The sequence below is a fragment of the Melopsittacus undulatus genome, chromosome 19 (assembly GCF_012275295.1).
Source record: "Melopsittacus undulatus isolate bMelUnd1 chromosome 19, bMelUnd1.mat.Z, whole genome shotgun sequence".
In the NCBI taxonomy this organism is placed as follows: Eukaryota; Metazoa; Chordata; class Aves; order Psittaciformes; family Psittaculidae; genus Melopsittacus; species Melopsittacus undulatus.
In genome coordinates this window covers 1,861,270-1,879,560 of record NC_047545.1, presented here as the reverse complement: position 1 = coordinate 1,879,560, position 18,291 = coordinate 1,861,270, and the positions used below count along the sequence as shown (strand labels likewise).

General features: G+C 58.0%; 1 protein-coding gene across 1 annotated transcript; it reads left to right on the top strand.

Annotated features, from left to right (window-relative positions):
- The first annotated feature begins 1,631 nt into the window (after positions 1–1,631).
- Positions 1,632–17,800, top strand: MAST3 (microtubule associated serine/threonine kinase 3). Its single transcript, XM_034070916.1, has 27 exons — positions 1,632–1,717; positions 5,773–5,861; positions 6,093–6,165; positions 6,342–6,362; positions 7,312–7,390; positions 8,267–8,424; positions 9,177–9,252; positions 9,347–9,556; positions 9,636–9,737; positions 10,612–10,744; positions 11,197–11,264; positions 11,571–11,656; positions 11,772–11,980; positions 12,186–12,324; positions 12,540–12,672; positions 12,783–12,948; positions 13,197–13,298; positions 13,571–13,693; positions 14,015–14,124; positions 14,271–14,407; positions 14,734–14,966; positions 15,074–15,274; positions 15,354–15,580; positions 15,678–15,800; positions 15,944–16,080; positions 16,249–16,430; positions 16,526–17,800. The coding sequence occupies exons 1-27, from the start codon at positions 1,632–1,634 to the stop codon at positions 17,518–17,520; spliced, it is 4,398 nt and encodes a 1,465-aa protein (XP_033926807.1). The 3' UTR covers positions 17,521–17,800.
- Positions 17,801–18,291: the final 491 nt, after the last annotated feature.

The following is an 18,291-nucleotide window of genomic DNA, read 5'->3' as shown; positions in this document are numbered from 1 at the left end:
TAGGAACAGGGATGGGCACCGTGATGGGAGCAGGGTGAGAGGGGGGGATTGTACCTTCACCCCACTGGGAAACCTCCATTACCACCTTTTCTGCTCCACCATGGGGGAAAAGGGGGGGCCTGTTTTGGGGGATGGGTGTCCCCCACCCCAAATGCCACCAGCCCCTTGCAGTGCCCTGATGGGTGCTGCTGTCAGTGAGGCAGGTGGCTGGACCCTGCTGCCTGTGCTATGCCTTGGGGACAAGGTGCAGTGGGTGTGCTGGCACCCTGCAGTCACACCCTGGCCCTGTGCCCCATGGCACCTGTGGGGCAGAGCTGCGGCCTGCCCAGCACCCATGGGTGCTGCTGGGTGCCTCCATCCATCTGCTGGGTGATGGGGCACCATCAGGGAGCTCTGCTGCTGCTCGGCAACAGGCAGAGCCATTGGTTGCGGGCAGGCAAGAGGCAGGGTGCTGCCTGCACCCTGCCTGCACATGGGGGTCCATCCCTGCCACCGCTAGCCCTGGCTGGCCACCCCTTGCCCACAGTGACTGTGGCATGTGGGGAAACACATGTGGTTGCTCAGCTGAGGCCTTAGGGGGGGAATGGTTTTGGGATGCTTGGGGTGGGGACAAGCTGGGAACGAGGATGCGGATGAGGATAATGGCAGACAGACTGGCAGCATCCCTGCCTGCCTCCACGTGCTGGCATCTTGGGGTTGCCTGGCACGAGGCAATGCTGCCATGGTTGGCACTGCCCTTTTACAGTGCTGAAACCCTGCCCAACCCCATGAGCATTGGGATCCCTGGCTCTGGCATGGGCCGGTGAGCATGGCAGTGCCACCCTATGTGGCTTGGGACAGGGACGGTGCCACCATGCCAAGGATGGATGGCACTGGGTTAGTGTTAGGGTTGGGACAATGATTGTGGGATGCTGCTGGGGCTGGTCATGGTGTCCCATGGGTGGCAGGTGCTGGTAGGGGGGTGCTCCCCCCTGCTGAGGGAGCCCCAGGCTTTGGGCCACCCCTGCTGACTTGGAGGGGGGATTCATGCCCCTTAATGCACCAGCAGCGGATGCGGTGTCTCCATGGTAACCTGACCCATTTGGGGATGCTGCCCTGTCTCTATGGTAACTTCAAGCCTCATTTTGGGGTGATGCCCCATCTCCGTAGTAATTCTGACCTTATTTTGGGGTGCTGCCCCATCTCTGTGGCAACTCTGAACCCTTTTCGGGGCGATGCCTTGTCTCCATGTTAACCCTGCGCCCATTTTGGGGTGCTGCCCCTCCTATGTAGCAACCCTGAGCTCATTTTGGGGTGATGCCCCACACCTGTGGCAACCCTCAGCCCATTCGTGGGGTGATACTCCATCTCCATGGTAACCCCGACGCCATTTCGGGGTGCAGCCACATCTCTGCACTAACCCCGACCCCATACTGGTTTCCATGGAAACCCCCCCTTCCATTTCCCCTCCTTTTGGGGGTGCTACCCCCGTCTCCATGGAAACCCCGGCCCCGTTTGGGGGCGCTGCCCGTCTCCATGGTAACGGGAAGGGGCGGGCGGCAGCGCACGGCTCCGGGCGCGCTCCCGGCCCTGCGCGCTCCCGGCGGCGCCGCTCGGCCGTTGCCGGTGGCTGCGGCCCCGAGGCAGCCGGTATGTCGGACCCGAGCTACTGGGGAGCGGTGCGGGCCGGTTACCGGAGCCAACGGGCGGCAGGGGCCCTGCTCCAGCGCTCCAAGAGGTACCGGGGGGGAACGGACACCACACACCGGGTGTGCACCGGGGTGCTTGGGGTGGGGGGGGCGACACCGTGAATGGGGGGGTGGGTACAGGAGTGAACTGGGGGGGGTGTGTGCTGGTGTGTGTGGTTTGGGGGGGTCTCTGCACTGTGGGGTGCACATTAAGGTGTGGGGGGGACTGTGTGCTGGTGCGTGGTTTGGGGGGGTCTTTGCACTGTGGGGTGCACATTAAGGTGTGTGGTGGGGGGGCTGTGCACTGGTGTGTGTGGTTTGGGGGCTGTGCGCTGGTGTGTGTGGTTTGGGGGGGTCTTTGCACTGTGGGGTGCACATTAAGGTGTGTGGTTTGGGGGGGACTGTGCACCCTTTTTGAGGGGTGTGCAGTGTGCTGTGCATGTATCAGAGAGTGCTTTGGTTGGGAGCCCAGTGCTATGAGGGTGCAGAGTTGAGGGTCCCCGGGCAATGGGTGGCACACGTTTTGGGGTGCTATGTGCCACACCTAAGGCTGCAGGGGGTGGATTGGGGCTCTTTGCAGTAGGGTGCATGTGTGGGGAGAGCACTGTATGCACAAGGGGGGAAATACCTCTGTGAGCCCCCATTGTGAGCTGGGTGGGAATAGGCCAGTCCCTTTGCAGTCAGCCATGGGCAGGGCTGGGGGGGGGCAGAGGGCTCACATACCCTTCATCAGTGGGGCTGGGATAGTGTTGGGGGCTGCTGCTAAATAGGGTGCTTGAGGGGCTAGCCCAGGTCTCCAGCTGTAACACAAGGCTTGACCTAAGCACATAGATGGGATTTGTGTATGGGGGACAGGCAGCAGTGCCAGCCCTGGCAGAGGTGCAAGGAGCACCCCCAGGGGTGCAGGCTGGGAAGCTGGCCCCTCCATGCAGCAGGTTTGGGGTGCAGGAGGCAGCCCAGGCATAGAACCCTTCCCAGCTCTACAGGAATCAGGTGTTGAAGACAGTGCGGAGGCAGAGGGGAGAGGTTCCCATTGTGAATGTCTTTTAATATGACTGTGGGCTGCACAAAGCACCGTGGTTGCTTAGCAAATGGATCCAGGCAGCGCCGCTCCCAGCCCAGCTTCACCTGAGCTCTAGGAACTGCTGCTGCCAACGGGAGAGGATGGGTCAGGGGATCCTTAATGGCTTTGGATGAGGCTTTCCAAGCTTGAGGGGGGCTGGGAGGGATGTGTAATGGGAGAGATGATCTAGGCAGTCGTCTGTGTCCAGCTGAGCATGATGAGGTTGTAATTCTCATAAAGGGCAGAGGATTTGCTTGTCTTTGGTATTCCTAGAATCCACAGCGAGAAGCAGCCTGGCCTATTTTACAGAGGGCAGGAAACATATGATGTGATTTAGTGGGATTAAGGGGTCTGAGGGATCCTAATTTCCCCACGGAGGGATGCAGGGATGGCCAATGTGGGACAGGACAGACAGCGCTTCAATGGCTGGTGGGGCTCTTCTGCATGGATGCTGCCCCCACCATAGAAAACCATGCCAGGAGAAGTCACAGGGACCATTTCCCATCCACTAACCTGTGGCACGGGGACGTGCAGGGATGCACCCAGGGCTGCAGAGCAGTTTCTTTAGGTTGTTTTCTTGCAGTGCAAAGAAATAAAGGCTCTTCCCAGCTTCTCATCCCGCAATTCCCTGCTGTCAACCCAGCATCCCCCATCCCAGCCTCCATCCCTGGAGGCAGAGAGTTCATGGCCATGTCACAAGCCACAGAGCAGAAATGTCATGGAGAAACTTAGGCTGTAGGCGCTTGGTTCAATGGGTTTCAATGTTCAACTTGTCCCAGTAGGAACCGATTTTTCCATGGCACTTCCCCACATCTCCCAGCATGTGAGCGCCAGGCAGCCAGTTTTAGGGGGAGATGTTGTCTGCAGCCATGTACAGAGGGAGCTGGGAATGCTCTTGATCACGCAGCCGGGAGTGGATGCCCTTTGAGACTGTGCCTGCTCCCTTATCAGCCTGACCCTGCCCGTGCTGCTCCCACCACCGTGCACCAGCTTCACCCCAAACACAGTCTGGGATTCACCCATCAAACACACGGTGCTCTGGGAGGTTGGAGGGGTCGGATCCTGCGGGATGCTGCATCCCCTCCATGCATTTCCCACAGCTGACTCCCAGCACCGCTCGCCTGGATCCTGGCAGAGCCATTTACCAGTGAGAGCCACGTGCCGAGGCTGGGTGCTGGTGTGGGTGCTGGTGTGGGTGCTGGCAGGGTGGTGGGAGATGCCGGTTGCTCCTCGCACAGTTCTCCTCCAGGCTTTGGGGCTGTGCGGCTGCCACACACTTTCCACATCCTTTGACATCAGTGCAGGATGGCAACGGCAGCGCCGAGGCAGCCTCAGCGCTGAGCAGGAGATGCTGACAGCGATTTTCCACTCCATGTTTGGTACCAAGCACACAAGTAGGTGATGGAGGCAGAGGGCAGCAGCCCTGGCTCCTGCATCCAGGGCTCTGCACCTCTCTGCCCCCGAGGCTCGTTTCTAGCCCGAGGCTGCTGCGTGCTAAGGGATGGGAACCAGCTGTAGCTGATGCCTCGGGCGAAGGGGGGGTTAAAGTGGCGCAAGCTGCTTGTGGAGCCGAGGGTGGAGCGCACGGAAACAGGAAACGTCGCCTCGCTCCGTGTCACCATTACTGGAACTTGCTCCGTGCGAGGTTTGCTTCTCACTTCCATAATGAAACCAAGCGAGGAGGAGCAAGCCCCTCATCCCTCGGGATGCTCCCACACAGATACGGGTACCCCCTGCTCCCTGCAGAGCGGGGATGCTGAAGCAGTGCCAAAGCTGGGTGCTCTTGGTGCACAGAGCTCTGCTGGGGCCGTGCCTCAGTTTACCACCCAGCACAGCACAGGCTGTGGTTTGCTCTCGTTCTGTGCTGGGCTGTGGGTTTGCAGCTGGGTTGAAGCAAGGAAAGCAAACGGAGGGGCCCGGCAGGGCTGGGATGGGGTGGATGGATGGACGGGGGGAGGAAGGGGTCCTCCAGTCTGTGCCCAGGCAGGCAGGAAGCCCCCAGCATCCTGGCCTGGATCAGCACCAGTGCGGCAGCAGGGCCAGGGCAGGGATTGTGCCCCTGCACTGGGCACTGGGGAGGCTGCACCTGGAATCCTGTGTTCAGCTCTGGGCCCCTCACTGCAAGAGAGACCTTGAGGGGCTGGATGGGGCCAGAGAAGGGCAATGGAGCTGGAGCAGGGCCTGGAGTACAAGGGATGGGGAAGGGCTGAGGGGGGTTCAGATGGAGAAGAGAAGGCTCAGGGGGGACCTGATGGCTTCCTACAAGTGCCTGCAGGAGGATGGAGCCAGGACGGGCTGGGCTCTGCTCCCAAGGAACAAGGGATGGGACAAGAGGGAGGTGAAGGGCTGGTGGGTGTCATGTGTGGCTGTGCATCCATTCTGTGTGCATCCATCTCAGGGACAATGGGTTGCAAAGCACTGCCCTTTGCACCCCAGATACCACATCTGCTACTCACATCTGGGTTTGGGATACGAGGAGAATCCCTTTACTCCGGGTTCATCCCCTTGATTTTGTGGGTATGTCTGGTTGTGGTGTGAAGTTAAACCATGTGCTTTAATGAGCAGCATCCATGTGTGTTCACATTAACAGCCTGGGGAGGAAATTCAGCACTGCCTTTGCAGCCTCATGGGGATGGGAGACTGTGACATGGGGACCACCAAGTGTAAAGGGGTTAAACGGGTATAGGAACTGGGGGGGGGGGATTTTCCACATGATGGAGCAGGTCAGGTTGTGGCCGCTTGGCATTTCCATCACTTCCTCCTTTTACATCCCTTTTCTGTTCCCACACACGGTGCTGCCAGCCCCTGAACCTCCCCAGCAAGCCAAAGGCACACATGGCACCTCCACAACACACTTCAGTGTTAACCCCTTGGCCCATCCCTGGGCATGGATCTTCCCTGCGGCAGGAGATCCATAATCGACAGGGTGATGGCAGCCGTGTCCCTTGGCACAAGCATCACGTACAGGCTCCTGCATGCCCGAGCCCATCCAATCCTGCCCATCCATTGCTTCCCCAGGTTAATTCCCTGTTTCTTCCCTAGTTGCCGAAGCAGCAATAGGAAGAGCTTAGTGGTGGGCACCCCCTCTCCGACCCTCTCACGGCCTCTCTCGCCGCTCTCTGTGCCAACAGGTAAGGGATGTCCCAGGTGATGGGTTGAGCATCTCCTAAACTTACCTGGTTTGGAGGATAACACTTGTGAGCAGCAGCAGGAGTCACCAGCTCCTGGCCATGGCTGCCTTTTCCAGGAGGGAATAACATGGGGAAGGATTTACCCCCTCATTCCTCTGAGGGGCACCCATGGCATGTGGGGCATCACACCGGGGTGGGTACCGGGCTGACTTTCCCCCTTTCTCCCCATAGCTGGGAGCAGCCCCTTGGACAGTCCACGCAACTTCTCTGCCAGTACCTCCATCAACTTCCCCTTCGCTCGCAGGTGAGGTCCTGCCCCACTCCCAGCCCTCTGCTATTCACTGGTAATGATACCCCCCAGCTGAGGCTGCTCTGCTCATCACAAGTGATTTGTTCTCATTGTCTGTCCCCTTTTTCCTCCCTGGTTTCTGGGGCTGCTGCTCTTCTCTCTGCTGTGACCGGTGCCTCCGACCACTCCAGCCATGCTCCTCGGACTGACAGGTACCAGGGATAGGCTGGAGCTGCGTTCCGGGGATGTATCTGCCCCACATTCATTGTGTGCATCCCTGGGCAGGATGTTTTGCTTTGAGACCAGGCTCCCTGCAGCTCTGGGAGCAGAATCTCCCTGTTCCCACCATAGTGACCCCAGCCATGAGCTCAGGCTGCTTTGAGCACTCCTGAGGGATGCTCATCCATGCTCCCATGGATGCTCAGAGGCAAATCTTCCTGCATCCCCTCCCCACCCTGTGCTGCTGCAGAGGCAGATCCCACAATCCTGTTTAACTAATGGATTAATTGCATACATGGGAGGGAACAGCTGATTTAACCCATCGATCCTCACGTGGAATAAACCTGGAGGCTCACAGATGGTTTCACACCACATACACAGTGGTGCCAATGCTGGATCCAGCACCCTGCCTGCTCCTGCTGTCCTTGGCCTCGCATGGGAAGCAGCAGGAGGTGAAGGGCCTCATCTTGACCTGGATGTTACCCCATCCATTAGAAACCTCTCCAAGAGGAAGCATTGGCCTGCGTAGGAGCAGTTCCCTTCCTGTTTATAAGCAGGCTCCGCTCCACGGTGCCTGTTGTCTGAGGATGGCTCCTGAGGAATGCTGCTGTCCCATAGAACAGTGTCCCACAGGGTGGATTTTGCTCTAAATCAGATTCCTGATGGTTGTTGGGGTCTTTTTCTCCATCTGAATCAGCCACCCCAGCACTGTCCCCCCATGAGGACCCTGCTCGCCCTCACTGATGGGGTTGCAGAACGTCCCCCTCACCTCCAAACCCCTCTTATTTCACCCTATTTCAGGCCATTGCAAAAAGAGGTTTCAGGGCTTTGTTATTCAAGCCAACCCTGCACCCTCTTCCCCATCCCTATTGCTCTGAGGTTAGTTATTTGCATTTAGATGTTGGGTTTTCCTGTATGTGACCAGCACGTTTGCACTCACAGGGCTGATGGCAGAAGGTGGTCACTGGCTTCGCTACCCTCCTCTGGCTATGGGACCAACACCCCCAGCTCCACTGTCTCGGTAACATTTGCTTTCTCATGGTAGCAGGCAAGAAGAACCCAAAACTCTTGATTTTTGGTGAAATGCCTCTCAAGTCTGTTGGTTCCTAGGCAGCCCCTCTGTTTTCTACAGGACCATGTGCTTTAGCTGCAGCATGCTTCCCAAATGGGCTTTTAAGGGAGCTATAGAGCTTGGCTAACAGCTTACAGCATCCCTAAGCACTAGAGCATCCCTGGGCGTTACAGCATCCCTGGGCATAGCAGCATCCCTGGGCATTGCAGCATCGCTGGATGCTACAGCATCACTGGGCATTGCAGCATCCTTGAGCACTAGAGCATCCCTGGGCATTGCAGCATCCCTGGTCATTACAGCATCCCTGGGCATTGCAGGATCCCTGGTCATTACAGCATCACTGGGCATTGCAGCATCCTTGAGCACTAGAGCATCCTTGGGCATTGCAGCATCCCTGAGCACTAGAGCATCCCTGGGCATTGCAGGATCCCTGGTCATTACAGCATCCCTGGACATTGCAGCACCTCTGGGTGTTACAGCATCCCTATGGAGCACAGGTCAAGTGCACACAGGGCACACTCCAAGTGCACAGGGATATGGCAGGGCAGGAGCTACCCGGGATGCTACAGATACAAGGGATGGGGCTCAGTGGAGCCAGACTGGGAGAGCTGGGGGGTTTGGGGTGGGAGTGGGAAGTGCAGCTCTCCCTGGGCTGGCCTTGCCATCTGTATTTCACGTTGCCAAGCACGGAGCTTGCTGCCTGACAGCATTTCCAGGCTCTAAAGAGGCTCCAGAGGGTGTTTTCCTGCCGGGCTTGCTGGTTTCCACCCACTACAGGAAGCAAAGCTGCGTCTCCTGATCCCACCATCTCTTCCCTCTTCCCAGTCCTCCTCATCCTCGCAGGAGCGCCTGCACCAGCTGCCGTTCCAGCCCACCCCCGACGAGCTGCATTTCCTCTCCAAGCACTTCCGCAGCACCGAGAGTGTCATGGATGAGGACGGGAGGCACTCGCCTTGCCTGCGCCCTCGGTCCAGGAGCCTGAGGTACAGCACCCACCGTGAGGAGCACCCACAGTGATGCCAGGGGATGGCACAGCCAGAGCATCCTCTCGTGAGCTGCTCCTGATATGTCCCCATCCTGCTAAACCCATCCCAAGGTTTTTGCCTTGCCAGGGTAGTGAGGAGTTTATGGCTTGAGGGTGTAGATGCCCCATCCCTGGGTGTGTTCATGGGGTTCTGAGCAGCCTGATGCAGTTGAGGATATCCCTGCTTATTGCATGGGGTTTGGCCGAGGTGGCCTTCAAAGGTCCCTTCCAAGCCAAACCATCCCATGAGCGTCTATGGAGCCTGGGAGAGGTGAGGATAAGAGAGCAATGTTGGGTGAGGGTAAGAGAGAAGCTGTGTTTAATGGAGGTCCCTGCATCCACCACGGGTTGGTTGGGGTTTATTCTGCTGGTGAGCTGCAGAAAGGGCAACAGTGGCAAGAAACAGTGGGATCCAGAGGAAGGGAAGGATGAGCTTCTTCAAAGCCAAGTAATGATGAACCAGTTTTGCTCTGGATTTGCAAGTGACTTGAGTTTGGAGACCTGGGTTTGTGGGAGGTTAACCTTCCCTGGACCAGATCCATGCAGGATGGGAGGGATGCTGCTGGAAGTGGTGGCTGCACTCAGATGAGCTTTAACCACTTGGGATAGGTGTTAGAAGGAAGGAACAAACTGCTCTTTAGGGGTAGCAGCTATTTGCATAGATGTAAATGATTTGGACCTCATAACACAACTGGTTTCCTCCCTCTGCAGCCCTGGCCGGACGAGTGGAATGTTTGACAATGAGGTTGTGATGATGAACCATGTCTATAAGGAGAGGTTCCCCAAGGTAACGCGCATGGGGACGCGTGTTCCCAGGCATCACCATCCAGATGATCCTTGAGCTCCATTCCAACCCTGTGTTCCATGCTCCTGCCTCGCAGGCCACGGCTCAGATGGAAGAGCGTCTGCAGGACACCATCACCAACTTCTCCCCTAGCAGCACGCTGCCGCTGGCAGATGGGGTGCTGGGCTTCATCCATCACCAGATCATCGAGCTGGCCAGGGACTGCCTGGCAAAGTCCCAGGGAGCTCTCATCACCTCCCGTTACTTCATGGAGCTGCAGGAGAAGCTCGAGAAGATGCTGCGGGATGTGAGTATGGGGCAGTTCCATGTCCCATGTCCTCCTGAGGCCACCGAGTGATGCCTGACTTGGGTCTCCTCCGTGGCAGGCTCAGGAGCGTTCGGAGAGTGAGGAGGTGAAGTTCATTGACCAACTGGTGAGGAAGCTGCTGATCATTATCTCCCGTCCTGCTCGTCTCCTGGAGTGCCTGGTAAGACATGGCAGCTCCTGGTGTCATGGAGTCTTACAATGGGTTGGGTTGGGAAGGACCTTAAGATCATCCAGCTCCAACCCCCTGCCGTGGGCAGGGACACCTCACACTAAACCATGGCACCCAAGGCTTCATCCAACCTGGCCTTGAACACTGCCAGGGATGGAGCATTCACAACCTCCCTGGGCAACCCATTCCAGTGCCTCAGCACCCTCACAGGAAAGAATTTCTTCCTTAGATCCAATCTAAACTTCCCCTGTTTCAGTTTGAACCCATTACCCCTTGTCCTGTCACTACAGTCCCTAATGAAGAGTCCATCCCCAGTATCTCTATAGCCCCCTTCAGACACTGGAAGCTGCTCTGAGGTCTCCCCCCAGCTTCTCCAGGCTGAACAGCCCCAATGTTCTCAGCCTGGCTCCATACAGGAGCTGCTCCAGCCCCTGAGCATCCTTCACCCAGAGAGGAGCCTTGCCATGAAACACAAGGCATCTTCTCACCACCTTGTCTGGTCCACAATGGGAACCACTGCTCCTCACCATCCTGGCCAGGCTGGAGCAAGGAGCTGGGACCAGCCTTAGCATCCCAGAGATTTGAGCTGTGGCTCCTGCAGCTGGAAGAAGGAGCCATGTCAAAGAGTGCTCCTGGTGTCATCTCCTTGGGTTCCCCTCCAAGGCCAACTCATGGGGCTATTTTGCCATCAACTCTTTCCATGGGGAACGATGGGGGAAGGATGCTGGAAACAGGAGCAGTGCTCAGCTTTCTCCTGCACACATCCAGAGCCTGGCCCCACTTACAGGTGGCATCCGCAAGGCTTCAGGGATAGGTTTAACTTTGCAAAGCCTCTCCTAAACCATGTGTGGTTTTCCCTATGCAGGAGTTTGATCCGGAGGAGTTTTACCACCTCCTGGAAGCTGCAGAAGGACATGCCAAGGTTGGCCAGGGAATAAAGACTGATATCCCCCGATACATCATCAGCCAACTTGGGCTCGTCAAGGACCCACTGGAGGGTATGGAAGCACTTAGGTTGGTGGCCCCAAGGTCTGCAGTGGGATGGGGACTCCCAGTTTGGGCCACTGGTGAGCGTGAATCAGCACTGGGAGGTGGCAGAGGGGCACTGGTGTCATAGGATGGGTCCCAGCAGGACCAGGACCAGCCCCACATCCCTCATTATTGCTCCCAGCACATTCAGCAAAGCAGATTAAGCTCAAGAGCACTTAATCCATAGGAAACCACAACCTCGTGGGGAGAACCATAATCCCTGAGGAACACGACGAATTCTCTCAATGTTTAACCTCATATCCAAGCTCTTAACACCATCCCCTGAATTCCTGCCCCTCTGGCAAAGCATGTGGCTAAATCCCTGCTGGATCTCCCAGCTTGGAGGGCGAGTGGTTGGTGGGGGGTTGTTTTGGCAAGGGTTGAGCATGGAGGAGGTGAAAACCATCCCTGTCTTCCACAGAGATGGTCCAGCTGGATCACTTCGACAGCGGCAACACCATCACACCAGAGAATGATGATGCCTGTGAGGTGAGCCTGGTCCTACCTGCATGGCCCACGTGCTGCCCTCAGCTTCATCCTTCCTCACCCCACACCAAGGCTCCTTTGCTATGTTATGCTGGGAGATGCTCGTTTGGGCTGTCCCTAAGGGTGGCTGCTGTGTTCAGGTGGAACATCTCAGTCTCTGCCTTCTTGAGTGGAGATACAGAGCATCTCTGTCTTCTGGCTTGGGGGTTATAGCTGGAGAGGGCTCAGGGAGGCAAGCAAGGAGCTGATGGTGCTCAGATGAGTGCCAGGATGCTGGGGTATGATAGAAACCTCCCATGTCTCCTTCAGAGCCAGCCTTCAGCCACCGCTCCTCGGAGGAAGCCCTGTGAGGGTGACTTTGAGACCATCAAACTCATCAGCAACGGTGCTTATGGGTGAGTTGGGAAGCTCCTAACGCTTGTCTCCATCTGTAAACCTCTCCCTGTCTATGCCCTGTGGTGAACCTATGGAGAGCACATGTTGAGGGGCAGGTGTTCTGCTGTCTCCTAGGGCCGTGTACCTGGTGAGGCACAGGGAGACGCGGCAGCGCTTTGCCTTGAAGAAGATCAACAAGCAGAACCTCATCCTGAGGAACCAGATCCAGCAGGTGTTTGTGGAAAGGGACATCCTGACCTTCGCAGAGAACCCCTTTGTGGTCAGCATGTTCTGCTCCTTCGAGACGAAGAGACACCTCTGCATGGTGATGGAGTACGTGGAAGGTGAGGAGGGGATTAGGGCATCGGGGGCTGAGCATCGAGGACACCACTTGGGCTTTGCTCTAGGGAGCAGATCGGAAAGCATGAGATGCTTTTGTGATGCTGAATCACAGCCTTGCTCCAAGGAGGGTCTGCATGGCAGGAGAGGCATCATAGCCCTGCCTATGATCCCCCTGCCTCCTCTGAGCCCCTGTGTGTGTCCCCACAGGGGGGGATTGCGCCACGTTGCTGAAGAACATGGGTCCCCTGCCTGTTGACATGGCGAAGATGTACTTTGCCGAGACGGTTCTTGCTCTGGAGTATCTGCACAACTATGGCATCGTCCACCGGGACCTCAAACCTGACAAGTGAGGACGTGTGTCGGGTCTGAGCAAGGACGGGGTTGGGTTTGGATGGGGAAGGGAAAGGCACTGATCCAAGCCAAGGGGATAAGGCAGAATGAGGTTGTGGTGCCCAAAGTCTGTGCTGTTGCCCCAGGATCACAAGTCCTGGGGTCTGGCTGGTTCTGTTCCAGTCCCAGGAGCAAACAGCATCATTGTGGAGCATCCGTCTTCTCTTGCAGTTTGCTCATCACCTCTATGGGCCACATAAAGCTGACAGACTTTGGTCTGTCGAAGATCGGCTTGATGAACATGACCACAAACCTCTATGAAGGACACATGGAGAAGGACACTCGGGAGTTCATGGACAAGCAGGTACGAGGTCCTGCCCCACTTGGCCAGTCTGCTGTCACTAAGGACTGGGATAGCCTTGAGACCTGCTGGAGAGGTCATTGTAGAGGTGCCAGCCTCTGCTTCCCATGCAGGTGTGTGGCACTCCGGAGTACATTGCCCCAGAAGTCATCCTCATCCAGGGCTATGGGAAGCCCGTTGACTGGTGGGCCATGGGCATCATCCTCTATGAGTTCCTGGTGGGCTGCGTCCCCTTCTTTGGAGACACCCCCGAGGAGCTCTTTGGGCAGGTGATCAGTGGTGAGTGTTGGTGATTCCCACTTCCCACAGCCATGGCTCATCCTTAGCTCATAGAGAGCTTCATTCCTTCACCCATACTCAGCTGAATGGCAAAGAGACTCCTCGAGCTTTGATTCCCTGCTTTGGGAGCATGGTTTCATGTGCTGCAGCTCCTGGGGGACATTCCCCTTGCCTGGAAGCAGCTTCTCTGCAACCTCACATCACAATCCCCACACTCTTCCAAACTCCTTTTCCTTTTATCCTTGCAGATGAAATCATGTGGCCAGAAGGGGATGAGGCTCTTCCTGCAGATGCCCAGGACCTGATCACCCGCTTGCTGAGACAGTGTCCCCTTGAACGCTTGGGCACTGGTACGCACAGCAATGCCTGGGTAGTGCTTGACGGGTGAGCGGGCACCCCAGTTTAGATCAAGCTGGGGTTGTGCTGAAACCAAAGCCATGGTGAGGATGCTCAGAGGAGGTCTCCTGCTTGGGGTTCACCCCAAGAAGGTAGCAGAGCACTCCGGACCATCCTGGCTTAAGCCATTTGCTGTGTATGGAGGAGAGATGGTGCCATTTGGGATGGGAGTGGGAGCATCCCAGACCCTGCCCACTCCCCCTGATGTGGGTTCTCTGCCTGGCAGGGGGTGCACATGAGGTGAAGCACCATTCCTTCTTCCTCCACCTGGACTGGAACGGGCTGCTGCGCCAGAAGGCCGAGTTCATCCCCCAGCTGGAGTCGGAGGATGACACCAGCTACTTTGACAGTGAGGCCAAATCCATCCCCTTTTCCCCTGCTCTGTCAATCCGTTATCCCAGTTCAGATGCTCCTGTGGGATGGAGGAGATGGAAAACTCCTGGGTGAAGCCGGTTGCTTGACAGCCAAAGCCACAAACCAGATGCAATCCTGTTTGCAGGCTGCTCGGTCTTGCCAAAGACCTTCTCACCCCATAACTCCCCAGAGCCCTGGCACTGGGCTGTCAGCCCCAATACAGCTCCCTATGGGTGCAGGTCCCAGCCGGGTCAGGCAGGACACCATGTGGTGCAGGCAGGGTGCCAGCTCTGCCTGCCCTGGCTCTTGCTTTCAGCTCGCTCGGAGCGGTACCAACACTTGGATTCAGAGGATGAAGAAACCAACGATGAGGAATCATCCGTGGAGATCGGGCAGTTCTCCTCCTGCTCCCATCGCTTCAGCAAGGTGCTCCAGATCCTCCTCCAGCATCCGCAATGAGAGGCTTTGGCACTGCAGCCGGCACCGTTGTGCTGAGCATCAGTGTCTTGGCTGATGCCGGAGAGCCTGGATTCCCACATCTGCCCCTTGCTGACGGCTCCTCTGCTCCTCAGGTGTACAGCAGCTCGGAATTCCTGGCTGTTAACTCCAGCCTCAGCGTCTCCTCCTCCGACCGGAGCCACAATGAGGACAAGGAGGACAGGCACTCGGGAGATGAGGACAAGAGCCGGATGGCTGGCCCTGAACCCCGGTGCGTGGTGAGATGGGGGATGCGGCATGGATATGGGTTTGTATTGTGCCAAGGGTTTGTGCCGGCACCAAGGGTTTGTGCCGGCACCAAGGGTTTGTGCCGGCACCAAGGGTTTGTGCCGGCACCAAGGGGTTGTGCCAGCACCAAGGGTTTGTGTCGGCACCAAGGGTTTGTGCCGGCACCAAGGGTTTGTGCCGGCACCAAGGGTTTGTGCCGGCACCAAGGGCTTGCAGAGGTACCCGTTCACCATCCCTAACCCTAACCCTTGCTGCCGGCCCCCTCACCCATCTCTGGTTGTCCTAAGCCCTCCTGCTGTCCCCATGCAGGCTCCGCTCCTGGACATCCTGCAGCTCCACACCATACACAGCTCGGCACGAGCGGAGCCGCAGCCCCACCGCACTGCCCAGCACCGTCAGCCTGGACACCATGCCCAAGTTTGCCTTCTCCTCGGAGGATGAAAGTCCTTGTGTAGCATCCTCCAAGCCGGAGAGACCCAAGTTTGTACTGGGAGACCCTGACGCAGGGGCTGGTGGTGCGGTGAAGCCGTCGGTGTTATCCGGTGTGTGTGGGATGCCAGTGTGGGATGCTCCAGGACCTACTGAGGTCCCCACTGTGGCTTGGGGTAGCTTATCACCCCCCACATTGTCCCTCCTCCCTTCTCCGCAGCCGATCTCGTCAGCCTGAACCACATCCGCCTCCGAAGCAACAGCACCGGCACCAAAACCGCAGCTCCACGGGGGCTGGAGCCGGGCGGCAGCCGTCGGCTGAGCAGCCAGAAGGATGTGCCGGACAGACAGAGAACCTCACCGGGCAGCCGCGTCCCCAAATCCGCCTCTGTCTCAGCCCTGTCCCTCATCATCACATCAGGTCCGTGCCCTGTGTGGTTATCCCATTGGGTGCCCATTGCCGTGTGGTTTTCCCAGGCTGAGCCGGCTTCTGCTTGCAGATGACTTCGGTGGAGGTGCCCTGATGAGCCCCATCTCCCCCCATTCCCTCTCGTCCAACCCTTCTTCCCGGGATTCCTCCCCAAGCCGAGATTCATCCCTGGCCATTGCCAGCCTGCGGCCTCCCATCATCATCCACAGCTCGGGCAAGAAGTACGGCTTCACCCTGCGCGCCATCCGCGTCTACATGGGTGACAGCGACGTCTACACCGTGCACCATATGGTCTGGGTATGTGGTGGTGCCAGATGCCAGTTTCCCAATGGGAAAATCCTGGGAGGAAACTCAGGCTTTGCATCCGAATGAGACCTTGCTCTTTGGCTTGCAGAGTGTGGAAGAGGGGAGCCCGGCGCAGGAAGCAGGGCTGAGAGCAGGCGACCTCATCACACATGTGAATGGGGAGTCAGTGCTGGGTTTAGTCCATCGGGACGTCGTGGAGCTGCTGCTGAAGGTAGGTGACCAGAGCCACGCTGCTTGCCCAGGACCAGTGCATCCATCCAGCAGCATCGGCTCCACCAGCAGCCAAGGCAGGAGCTGGTTTGGATCGGGTGCTTGGATCCAGTGCACTGCAGTGATCTGTTTCCCATCCCTCAGAGTGGGAATAAAGTGGCCCTGAGGACCACGGCCCTGGAGAACACCTCCATCAAGATCGGCCCCGCGCGGAAGAACAGCTCCAAGACCAGGATGGCAAGGAGGAGTAAGAAGAGCAGGAAAAGGGATGGACAGGAGAGGTGTGTGGGATTGGGATGGGGTAAAGCAGCGTCTGTCCCGGTGTGTGCCGCACCAAGGGGGTTATCCCTGGCTCTGCCACACTGCGGTGTCCAGCTTGGCACACTCAGAGCCATCGGCTTTCATGGCTCTTCCTTTCCCCACCACCTTTATGTGTGTCCCCCCCCCAGGAGAAAATCCCTGTTCAAGAAGATCTCCAAGCAGTCGTCGGTGCTGCACACCAGCCGCAGCTACTCCTCAGGGCTCCATCACTCACTGTCCTCCAGCGAGAGCCTCCCGGAGTCCCCCACACACAGCGTGTCCCCCGGTCCTACAACACCCTGCCGCAGCCCCGCTCCCGACCTGCCCACAGGTATCCCAACCGGATCCAAGGCAGGATGCCTGCTCTGGGACATGTGCCCCTCATCCCCATCCCTCACACTGACCCGTTCCTCTTTGTCCTTGCAGATGCTGTGTCCCCACAGAGCACCTCTCCCTCCTCCAGCACCCCAACGTCACCCGCCGGCCACGTGCGCCCCAGCTCCCTGCATGGGCTGGCACCCAAACTGGGGGGGCAACGCTACAAAGTGGGACGTCGCAAGTCCACCAGCAGCATCCCCCCCTCGCCCCTCGCCTGTACCCCTTCTTCCGCCCAGCGCCCACCTTCTCCCCAGCGCTCCCCATCTCCGCTCCCTGGGTACCCCAAAACCCCTCATTCCTTCCAAGGAAAGACCCTGTCCCCCCCCACCATCGTCCGGCAGAGCTCACGGCCCCGCAGTGCCGATTGCCCCCGATCCCCGCTCCTCAAACGGGTTCAATCGGCTGAGATCGTCACCATCCTGGTGGAGAAGAAGAGCAGCAGTGCCCGTAAGCTGGGGCTGGAGATGCCCACGATGGATGGGGAGGTCACTGCGGAGGGTGAAGCACCCGGGTACCCAGGGGAGCACGGTTATCACCCCGCTGCCAGCTCCCGGCTGGCAGACAGGCACGACCGGGACCAGGAGGTGGTGGTGATGCGCCGCTTGAACCTCTCGGAGCGCCGGGACTCCTTCAAGAAGCAAGAAGCGGTTCAAGAAGTGAGTTTTGATGAGCCGGATGCGGCGTCGGCAAGTGAAGACGGTGGCAAAGGCGAAGCCGGGCACGGGGGTGGCACCGAGAAGCCAAAGCCCAGCTCGGTGCCACAGATCGCGGTGCAGGGCTCCGAGAGCGACGAGCAGGAGCTGGCGGGGGCCGAATGGGAATGCCAGGGCTCCTACCCCATCCACGGTGCTGAGGAGCCCAACAGCAGCATCTCCTTGTGGTGGAGGGATGGATGTGAGCATCAGGACCATGGCTCCCAGCAGCACTGGAACTGCAGAGAGGGAGCACCCGGCCACCGGCAACCCCTGCGGGGCCAGGGGCCATTGGGTGCTCAGCACCCAGCACCCCGGAGCAGCGCATGGAGCGGGACCAAGCACCCTTGAGCCTTCACAGCAGGATGGTTCCGGCTCCTCGCAGCATCCCACCGCCTCCCGAATATCCCCATCCCCTGTGGTGTATCCATGGCGAACATCCCTGGAGCCAGGCTGTGGCTGTGCCCTGGCACTTGGGCTGCCCCGAAGGCTTTTTGTACCCCTCGAGAGATGCTCTTATTTTTCTAGAGACGGGGGAGCTTTGCTGGCCCCGACCTTTGTGTACAGCAAAGATTCGATGCAAATAATCCTCTATTAATTTATTACTTTTTATAAGCTAAACGGGCAGTGCAGGACCGGCGCAGGGTCCCACACGGCCCTTGGGGGGGGGGGGGGGTTTGTCCCAGGCTTTTCCATGCAGTTCCCAGCCTGACCATGTGCTGTTTTCTAACCCACTCGCTTTTCCTCACTTTTTACCTTCAGTTTCAGCTGGAAAGACCCCAAATCTCCCGAGAAACCCCCGTTGGAGGGGGGGGGAATTGTAGGAGTTTAAAGGGAAAAGCCCAAACCAACCCCATAGCGACATTCCCCAGTACTGGCAGTCCCAGCTGGGATGCAGAGGGGTGATTCTATCTGCATAGGGTTCATCATGCAATGATGCAGATGGTTTATTTATCAGTGTGTAGTGGATGGAAAGGTTTTAACTGGTTTATTCTGAGCCTTTTGGAGCCCGTCCCAGCTCCATCAGCCCTTCTAGGTGGGAAAAGCAGAGACCTCCCCAGGCCAGGGCAGGAATTGGGTGCAAATGGGGTTTTTAGGGTTGGCTTTGCTCTTTGCATCTCT